Below are 10,428 nucleotides of genomic sequence, written 5' to 3'. Positions count from 1 at the left end.
CCACCTCTCTCTCTCTCTCTCTCTCTCTCTCTCTCTCTCTCTCTCTCTCTCTCTCTCTCTCTCTCTCTCTCTCTCTCTCTCTCTCTCTCTCTCTCTCTCTCTCACTATATGCAGCCTCAAGGCTTTTTGTGAGTACAACCTTGATCACAATGCAGTCTGTTACTTTGCCTCAGAAGGAACACAAATTCCATTTGTTTTCAGAGTGCTGGTGCATTACATGAAGAATTAGATGCTTTCACTCACTGAGCTGGAGTCATTCATCACTTCATGGATGAAGATAACTGTGAGGCTGTGGGTCACTGCTGAGAATTTCCTGCTAATTGATTGCTGGACAGAAGAGGGTCTAAGGGCATTTTGTCTGCTTTCTAATCAAGCCTCTTGTGAATATCTTTCACTGCACGACGAAGAAAAGGACAGTGATTAAAATGCAGATTTCAAATGTCCTCAAGCTGCACTTTCAATTGATCTCCACGTTGCAGGATTATTTCTCAAAGAGAAATGAAATTGATAATTACACATCTGTGTGTGTGTGTGTGTGTGTGTGTGTGTGTGTGTGTGTGTGTGTGTGTGTGTGTGTGTGTGTGTGTGTGTGTGTGTGTTTCATTTTAATTCGCGGCTTGTTATCAGAAATAATATGATGTAAGTGTCAATGTCAATGTTAATAGATGGTTACCGTCACACAGTGGTCTGCCTTCTGGCTTCACCTTTAATATGTGATCATCCAAAATTATTTGAATATTTCTGGTGTTTTATGATGACATGAAGAATGGCTGAGATGAAGGTGATTTGTTTGTTTGCGGACACTTAAAGGTCTTATTGGTGTTCTAAATCTGACACAGCATTTTAGCGTAATCTTCAGGGATCCACCCCAGTTGTTTTTTTTTTTACCTCTCACTTCATTTCTGTTGCCATCAGGCAGCTTTAATGTCATGTAATTAGTCCTTTAAAAAATAATCCTACGTTTAAGTCTGCATAGCTGAATTCTTCAGACATTGTAAGAATTAAGCCATGTTAAGAATATGTGGTTACATCCTTTGCATTGCTGTAAATTATATAGGCTATTAAAATAATTTGACTTTGAATCACAAATATTAATCCTAATTCAAAGCAGTAGTAATATTATATAAGTGAGGGCCATTTGTTGTTCTGCTTGGCTCTTTAGTCTAACAGTGATTATTTAAATGCCTGTACTTATTAAATCTGTGTAATTAGAGAGCGGACTGAGTGAATGTAAGCTGTGATAAAGGTAATGAGTCAAAACGAACTAAGTCTCTTTCTATTTCTGTCCTTTAGGTGTTTGCACCTTTGGATTACGACCATATTTCAAGGCTGAAACAGTGAATCCAACATGGGAACTAACCCAAAAAGGACAGTGACAGTCCAGATGGTGCCTCAACTGGCTGTGATGGACACGCCGAGCAATAAGGAATCCAATGCCAACTGGGTTAAGGAGCCCAGCTTCAAACTCTCTCAGGACTGTCCAAAACCCTCCCACACATCTCCTGACAAGCAGGATAACCAATCTCTGATGAATACTGACACGAACACCATCGCACATACCCAAAAAACAGCTTCCAAGGGAGGTGAACCAGTTAGCAGCTCTGTGTTGGACCAACCAGTCCCGGGGAACGGAAATCAGATCACATCCGAGCACGCGATGGATGCAGACACACATTTGTCTTCAACAGGTAAAGGTGTGTTTGAAGCGGGAGATGACCAGAGGGATTCTAATGCAAATATGAAAACATTAACTCTGACTAATGAAAAGGACATGTGTACGGTCGGACTGTCAGCTGCTGTTAAATCAAAGGTGGAGGTACACAGCAGCGAATGCAGAGTGAAAGGGCCGAGTGCAGCAGAGGAGGAGCTCCCGACGCTGACATCCTCCGGTCAGAATGAACAGCTGGCTCTGAAGGACTCAAATCTGAACGACACCAATGAACTGAGGAATACAGAATCTGAATGTCCACAAGACAATAATAATAAAAGCAGTGGTTCAGCCGCCCGGCACACGGAGGCAGCCACGCCGCAGAAAGGGAAAGAGTCTGATCATATACAGACTTCTGTATCGTTGCAAGAGAAACCAAAACCCAAGCAATGCAACGAAACTTCGGCTCCAGCTCCTTCTCAGTGTAAAGAACCAGAAGTCATCTCTGTGACTGAGAACTCATGTTCAACACATCCAGAGAAGGATTTTCAATCAACAAAGACGCCACAAGTCTGCTCAGACAAACGTCAGCCAGCGCCTTGCGTTCTGCCCCAGGCTCCACAGAGCATGCTGGCCGAGGGGCAGGTGGCTGCGCAAAGCAGCCAGACTGACACAGCTGCGTTTGAAGGGCATCTGCACTGCAAGGTCTACAGGGAAGTTTCAACAATGACCTCATCTCTCTCACCAGGTCCCGTCAAGCAGTGTCACGACATGGAGGTTCAGGCTGTGGCTCACATGTGCAGCAAGGCCGTGGCAACAAGTCCCAGTCTGTTGCCCTTCGCTGTGACTCGCAGGCCGAGCGGCGGCACGGTCACCAGGGAGGAGGTGCAGAGCCTGGCCGTCATCTACCAGGTTAATGACGGCGTGGCGCTCCATCAGATGAGCGTAGCTTCTCCATGTGCGTCCGCGGACGTGAAGCCCGAGAGACTCACTGTGGAGGCAGAGATGTGCTCCGATCAAAACGCCGGCGTTGTTTTCCACTCAGACACTCTGGCCCTGCAGCACGACTCCAGGCTCGGCGCCAAACCTAAAGAACCGGGTTCGGCTCTGTGCAACATCCAGCCAGTTTATCAGATCAATATTGAACACAGCAACCACAAGAAGCAAGGCGAGCCAGGTAACTCTCAGCATACACCCGAAATCCAGGCATCTGCAGCAAGTACAATCGCTGGTGAAGCTCTTCCTCTGAAATCAGGGACGTCCCCCGGGACGGCTGGTGTTTACAAGTGTGGATCTGCTGACAGTAACAACACTGGGCCGTCTCAGGCCACTGCTGCAACAGCCAGGGCTGACCAAGCCCTGCCAGCAACAACAACAACCACCGCTGCCACATCCAAGCCAGATCTCACGAAAAAAAAAGATGAAATCTCAAATGAGAAAATAAAAGAAGGGAAAGCCAAGTCCAAGGAGACCAAGTCCAGCAAGCAGAAGATCGAACCAGAGCGAAATGATGAAGAGGACGACCAGTCAGGGAAGCAAAAAGGAAAGAGTGTTCATGACGTGGTCTGGGATGAACAGGGGATGACTTGGGAGGTCTACGGCGCCTCAGTGGATCCAGAATCTCTTGGTTTCGCCATCCAGAGCCACCTGCAATGCAAGATCAAGGAGCAGGAGAGGAAACTGATCGCCCAGACCTCCTTTCGAAAGTCAATCTCTGGCAGCGGTTCACCACAACATGGCAGGAAGAACAAAAGGAGGCAGCAGAACATTTTCAGGTCAATGCTCCAAAATGTCAGGCGGCCCAACTGCTGCGTGCGTCCCCCTCCCTCCTCCGTCCTCGAGTAGCACAGCACAGAGGTAGAGTCAATGTCACACTCCTCCCCTTTTCCCAGAGGTCAATCTGCTTGTCCTCCCCTTATCAAGAGTGCAATGCCAAGTGAAACATTAATGGGACGATGATCCCTGTAAGTAAGTATACTGGAATGTTGTAGCATCAAAAGTTCAATTATTTGTGATGTGTGTGATCGAACAAGGTAGGAAATAGAGGAAAAAATATATATGATGAACAATTCAAGACTTATTTTCTAGAAATAGTAATCATGAAGAAAGAGGAATGACTCTCAACAGTTTTTAATTAACAAAATGCAATAATAGTGAAATGCATGTATCTTAGTTACAATGGCAGATGTTTGACCTAAAATAAAGTCCAGGCCCTCACAGCGAAGGGCGCTGATCATCGAGTAGATATTTTATTTACTGTCAGAATACTTGTGAGAAGATATTAAACCAACATCTCATTACATATGGTGCATTTGGTACATGTTTTCGAGGTGTTTTGGGGCCCTATATTTATAAGATTGCTGTATTTTCTTTTCATGCATATTTATTTTTAGTGAGTAATTAAAAAAAGGGACTGTATGCACACATAATTGCACTGTTAAATCTCTGTTCTTCTTTTTCTAATAAACTAATTAAAACGGGTTGATCTTAACAAACTCTTTATTTATGACCTGCGGAGATGGCATTAATGTTTAGTGCTTCGGCTGCACAGTATTGTGCATTATTTAAACACTGGGGGATAGGTAGAATTCTTCAGGAGTCCAATTCACCAATAGAAGCGGTGTTTGTGTGAGAGGCATAAGCCAGGTGCACGTCAGGAGAGGCAGGAGCAGCAGGCAGCGTGAGGGCTGTCCACAGGAGACACCGAGGAGTGACAGACTGCAGCTGAGAGCAAACGTACCGTCAGCTGCTGAAGAGTGTGCTGCGTGGCTACATCTGTGCTGAGTGTTGAGAGGCGGTTTGAAACCGAGGCGAGCTCCCAACTATTTTCAAGCGATCTGGATCCTTTGAATGAAGGCTGTGAGATTTTATTAACAGAGAATACTGCAATGTGGACTCAGTGGTTTTGTACATACAGGAGTACAAAAATGATAAAGTGTTCTTATTTTTGTGAAAATAATAGTAAAAACCATCCATCCTTACATTTTCATGCATGCAGAAGATGCAAATTTCACAAAGAGCCTGGAGGTGGGAGTAATAACCACTATACCAGGGGGATAGGAGGAAATTTAAAAAAAGTAAATAAATAAATAAAATTAGAACCAGTGTTAAACAGACTCATCCAACCTCTTGATTTAACAGTACTGAGCACTACCCATTTCCAAAGCGAAGATAAGTTTTGCTCCTCATTATGAAGCAGCTCCCGGCAGAAGCTGTGGCTCAGTTAGTAGACCGGCTTGTCTTTCAGCTGCAAGGTTGCAGATATGATCCCCCCATCTCAGCCTGTATGTGTCAAAACGTTCTTGAGCAAAACAGTGAACCCTAAATTACTCCCAGTGGAGTTTGAGCACCTGGTCTGGCAGCCTTTGCCATTGGTGTGTGTGAAGTGGTGAATGTGACTCACTATGAGACTGCTGAAGCGATGAGAAAACGCACATTATTTAAGTATGAATACCTGGAGCAAATGTCCAGACTATAGAGGCATTTGTCATTGAACGTGCATAAATGATGGACAGAAAATCTGTTCAGCAATAAAAATAGCTTTTTATGTTTTGGCATATTGACTTGTTGTGACGTGGGTCTAAAACTATGAGAAGTTAAGACGCTACGTATATTCATTTCAAGTAAAGGAGTGTAAGACGGATATTTTACTTTGATCTACACTGATCGTAAAATGTTTTATTGTACACTCAACGAAATGGATTTTACCCATCAAAAGCAGTAAGTTGTTATAAATTATGAAGATAACAGACCTGAACAGACAAGACTGCACCTCATTTTCTGGCAAACAGAAAATGGAAAACCCAGCCAGAGCTCAACCTGCGGGATGTTGACACAGATCAGATCACAGGCAGAAATGAATGTTCCATTATTGAAACTCTTCAGTGCAGGAGCGATGGTGGTGATGCACAAAGAAAATGTCACTGGTCCTGATGTTTGAAAGTGGCAGCAGAAAGTCTTTATATTAGATCTTAGAGGAGCTGTACAGACATGCGGAGGCGTTCAGTCGCTTCGGAATTTGCTTCAACTTATAACTAATCACTCTTATATCAAAGGAGTGCATTGATTACTCCACAGAAACAGCATTGACTGACCGTTCATTGTTTTCAAAATGATGTTTGTAATTTGAATATATTTAATAATAATAATAATTAAATAAAGATTATTATATACAGTGTAATAATGACAAATACAATAATGCTACACATAGTGATGTGAAGCAGTTCAACAGAATCATAGAGTAAGAAAATACAATATATAACTCTCAGGCCTTTGTTATTTGGTGTATAAGGGATTTCCAGGTACAAAAGGCTTCGCATTTGCTAAAACACCTCCTTTCAGTGTGAATTCACTGTCCTGGCTGGTGTAACACTGATTCCAAGTGACTGCTGTGAATGTCCTAACAAGCGTGTCACTCGACGTTAACATCAGAAAAGTGGTAGCAGCGATGAAAAAAGTCCTCCATCCCCACTATGCTGTGAAATGACAACCTCTGAGGAACATCAGTGATGGAAAGCTCTTATCGGAATGCATTTTGTTTTTTGATTGATTTTTCCGTATATTGTCTGTGGGGTTACGCTTTTTATCTATATAAATATATATGGATATTTTTTTTCCCACATCTGTTGGTGCTCATCCAGAGTCTCACTAATATGTGTCCTAACCTACCTGCTGGGATTCCACCCCAGTGTTTTACATTTCAGGGCAAATCTTAAACGACAGCGCTGACTGAAGCCCGTCACACCGACGTCACTGATCTGTGGAGTCATGAATACCAAATCCAGCCTCGGGAAAATTAGCGTGTATCTCTTCCACCTTTCCCCACGGAGGTCATCTGCCACTGTACATCTTTATTCAGTCCATATTTCTGGGCTTGATCTCGATCTTTAACTTAGCGTCTTTCACACCCATTTTAATTAGCTGTGTTTCAATTTTAATAACCCTTCTCACTGGGTCGCTTTTAATGGTTCTCATTTGTAGGTGCAGACTGGAAGAGGCCACAGGCAGTGTTTAGCACGGCACAGGGATAGACTTGTTTTTGTTTGTTTATTGTTGGTGGGACGGGGACTTTTCGGTGTTAGTAATCAGCAGATGATGCCCCCTGTTTAATCTAAGGTCTAATCTGTGATACTGTGCTCTTAAAACTGCATGTCCTGGAAACATGACAGTGACAGTGCAGCTTTAATAAACAGCTTGAGCACAGAGAGAATAGTAATCTGTCAAGTGTTCCCAATTAACAAGGCAACTCCAAGGTTTGTCAGAAGCTACAATTAAAGACCGATTGTCCAGGAGGAGAAGCAGACCCCTCACTTGCCAACTTGTATTCTTGGTTTAAAAAACACGCTAATTACACTGACATTTTAAAAAGTGATTCCTAAATTGAGTCCAAGTGTCACAGCAAAAGTAGAAAATAGACACTATTTTTTTAAAATCCTTTATGGATATCACTGCAGATTTGTGTGCGTGCATGCGCGTGTGTGGGTGCGTGCATTTGAATCATTTCAAAGTGTAAACATCACCGTGAGTAACAGCATCCTCGAACTCCGAGAGAAATTGAGGGCAGCAATAGCAGCAGCATCGTTTTGAGCTATAATTGAAGTCCTACTGATAAGTTGCAGTAGTATTGGGATTTCAGATCTGCTTGCAGTGACCCAGTTAGCTTCATAAACACTCAGGCTCCTTCAGTTCATACAGCAGACACTCATAACCCACACTGCAGATACTGCAGCCACACAGGGGAAGAAAGTCATTACAAATACTGCCCTTCGGATAAAATAAACTCACTCACATTTCATCTGTGGCCCATTAGATACACTCTTATCGTAGCAACCAGTGTTAATAACATGTACAGATCGTGTCTTGAGATTATGCAGTGGTTAATTAGAGGTGGTTGATGATCAACACTGTTCCTACAAAGCACAGACTTTAAATCTCCTTCTGGAGATGTAAAGCAAAATAAATAAATAATAATATTAAATGTCATGAATTCTTTCATTTAGTTTGTCTTGACATTTTTAACCATTTCTGGGTTTTACCACCAGCTTTTATCTTCTGCACTTATCTTTTTTCTCTTTCTCACAGTGTGCCTTTCCCTTTGACTCCAGTTTTCTCTTTCTCTTTATATCCCAAACTCTCCTTTTTTATGTCAACGATGATATCGTAATGAAGCATCCTAAGCTAGAAACAGTGAAGTAATTAAAGCCTCTGCAATCTCTCCCTCCGCAACTTCCCATGAAACCGTCTTCTCCTGCTCCCCTCCGTTATTTATCCTTGCATTGTATAGCAAGATAGCTGGAAGTGAGACTCGTCCTCCTGATGGCCGCTCCATCCCCAGTGGAATATGTGGCCTACATTTGTTTGCGGTGCAGAGCTGGCCTATGTGTGTGCGTGCATTTATCAAACAATTTCAGCTTTCTGCTGCTCGGTCTCTGTGCCTCTTCCAAGAGTTGTTGGAAGATGGTTTGTAGCTCTGCACAGTCATTGTTTTTTCCTATGATTCTGTCTTTTCTGCAACTGGGATTTGGACCTGAACCTGTCCTGTGTTGTGTTGTAGAGCTTTCCATTGATTGCAGACATTTAGCTCACAATCACCCATACTGGTAACCTCTGAAACAACACATACTAACAAGCTAAACTAAAACATACTTCATCAATGCAGTCCTTTTTTCAATGCTTTGGTCAATCGGATTTCTAGGATGCGGAGGTGCGGCTGCATTACAGCACCTCAGGGAGCTGAAGGGGGTCAAGGGTCTTGCTCAGAAGATTCAAACCTGCAAATTCCCAATCGCAAGACTGCGTCTCTAACCTCTAGGCCACCACTGTGGAAAGACGCATGTGACAAAAGAACACCCACACACACACACGCACACACACACACATAGGCACACACACACACACATACGTACACAAACAAATTCTCGTATATACAAAGGTCACCTTTCCTGGCTTCATTAGACACTGCTTTATTATAGCTGACAGATGTGCCCATAAATCATAGGTCCCTTGGTGGAGCAAGTAGATCCAAAACAAATACTGATGGAGGTGAAACTGAAAGAGAGAGAGAGAGAGAGAGGGAAAGGAAAGAGGGACGTACGAATAAAATCAAAGACCAAAAATTCGCACATCGATTTGCTGTATATCAGTATTTAATCATAGTGTGCTCCACTACTGCTACTGCAGGAAAATTATCATTCAGCCTGAAAAAATGATCCTCTCCAGTGTCTCCAACATCCCCAGGGGACAGATAAGCAGCTTTTGCTAGATCGTTGTCTGAAAGAAGGTCTTGAGAGAAAATGAATTGGTGAAGGGGACACAGGGAGCGATTGCTGCTTCAGATTCACAAATAGTTGAAGTGAGTCCCGGGGATCATTCTGATAGAATCGAATCAAATGTGTTTGTTAGATTCAATGCAAAGATCCGTCTCGAGACACACATCACCTCTAACTTCAGTGCTTTGGTTACAGCACGGCCTGTGACAAGCTGCGCTGCCTGCAGCGCTGTAGAAGCAGCAAATCCTCTTTTTCCTCTTTGAAAAAAAAAGGACTTGTTTAACCACCTAGGACCTACGCACCTGAGACCAACCAACAACTTATCACAAGGATAACGCAGAGAGACACAGCTGCAGATGTCCAAGTATTTGGATGTTAGGAGGAAGCTGGAATATCTCACAAAAAAGAAAGCATGCATGCAACGGAAAAACATGCAAATTCACGAAAGGTACAGAAGTTAATATGTTTGACATTTTGATGAGCAGTGGCGGAGAACATACAACAACAATAACAACAACAACAACAACAACAACAACAACAACAACAACAACAACAACAACAACAACACCCCCTGGAGAACGGGGCAAGCAGTTCCAGACTGCGCTGCTCATGCGCCCACCACGACGTTGGACCCAAGAGGACCCAAGGGGACCCCAGTTAACCAGCCCAGAGACGGGTGGAGAAGAACCACTGGGCCCCAGGCCCCAGCACAAACCATCAGACCAAGACGGACAGGGCCCAGAGCCCCCAGGCCGAGGGGCCAGGGCCCCACCCGTACCTGGAAGAGCCTGATACCTGCATGGGACACCGTGAGGGAACACGAGGAATCCTGGCTGAATGCAGTATGAGAGTGAGCGGTTGGTGGTGGCTGGAGGGGCCGATGGTGCAGATTGGCAGCCTCGCTTCTGTCAGTCTTCCCCAGGGCAGCTGTGGCTACATTACCACCACTGAGCATGGAGTGAATGAATAGTGCGTTTGTAAAGTGACTATAAGTGTCCTGAAAACATTATCAATCAATTTCAATCAATTTATTTTTGTATAGCCCAGTATCACAACAACAGTTGCCTCAGAGGGCTTCAAGATGTTACATTGGTTGGTAAAAATAAAAACAGTGAATAAGCATAATGTTAATATGTCAAATTCACAGTAATGAGACAAAACGAAGCAACCACCGCCTTAGACCCTCACATCCAGCAAGAAAAAACTCCAAAAACCCAGTGGGAAAAGAATAAATCTTGGGGAGAACCACAGTATGGAGGGATCCCACTCCCAGGGACGGACAGCTTTGGCAACAGCTAGCATGAGACAATAAGAAGTAAAGCCTAGGACAATGTTGAGTATAGTCCGTTGGACGGTCCAGCACAAGAACATATTATAGGATTATAAAACAATGCATTATCACTATTGTTATTATAAATCTAAATTGTACAGCCACTCATTTTCATCACAGATGAATGCTACAAATTTGGTGAATTCCAGTGATTTGAATATATCTCTGACATTCAACACTTT

The 10,428-nt window shown here is 43.5% G+C and overlaps 1 protein-coding gene across 1 annotated transcript; it reads left to right on the top strand.

Annotated features, from left to right (window-relative positions):
- Positions 1 to 1,300: 1,300 nt before the first annotated feature.
- gprin3b (GPRIN family member 3b) lies at positions 1,301 to 4,050 on the top strand. Its single transcript, XM_030093352.1, has one exon. The coding sequence runs from the start codon at positions 1,349 to 1,351 to the stop codon at positions 3,491 to 3,493; it is 2,145 nt and encodes a 714-aa protein (XP_029949212.1). The 5' UTR covers positions 1,301 to 1,348; the 3' UTR covers positions 3,494 to 4,050.
- Positions 4,051 to 10,428: the final 6,378 nt, after the last annotated feature.

The sequence above is a fragment of the Salarias fasciatus genome, chromosome 6, assembly GCF_902148845.1.
Source record: "Salarias fasciatus chromosome 6, fSalaFa1.1, whole genome shotgun sequence".
In the NCBI taxonomy this organism is placed as follows: domain Eukaryota; kingdom Metazoa; phylum Chordata; class Actinopteri; order Blenniiformes; family Blenniidae; genus Salarias; species Salarias fasciatus.
The sequence above is the reverse complement of the archived record's forward strand: the minus strand, read 5'-3'. Positions and strand labels throughout refer to the sequence as shown.

What these genes read in the sequence shown, in the direction of transcription:
- gprin3b (XM_030093352.1), top strand. Translation starts at nt 1,349, where the DNA reads ATGGGAACTAACCCAAAAAGGACAGTGACAGTCCAGATGGTGCCTCAA.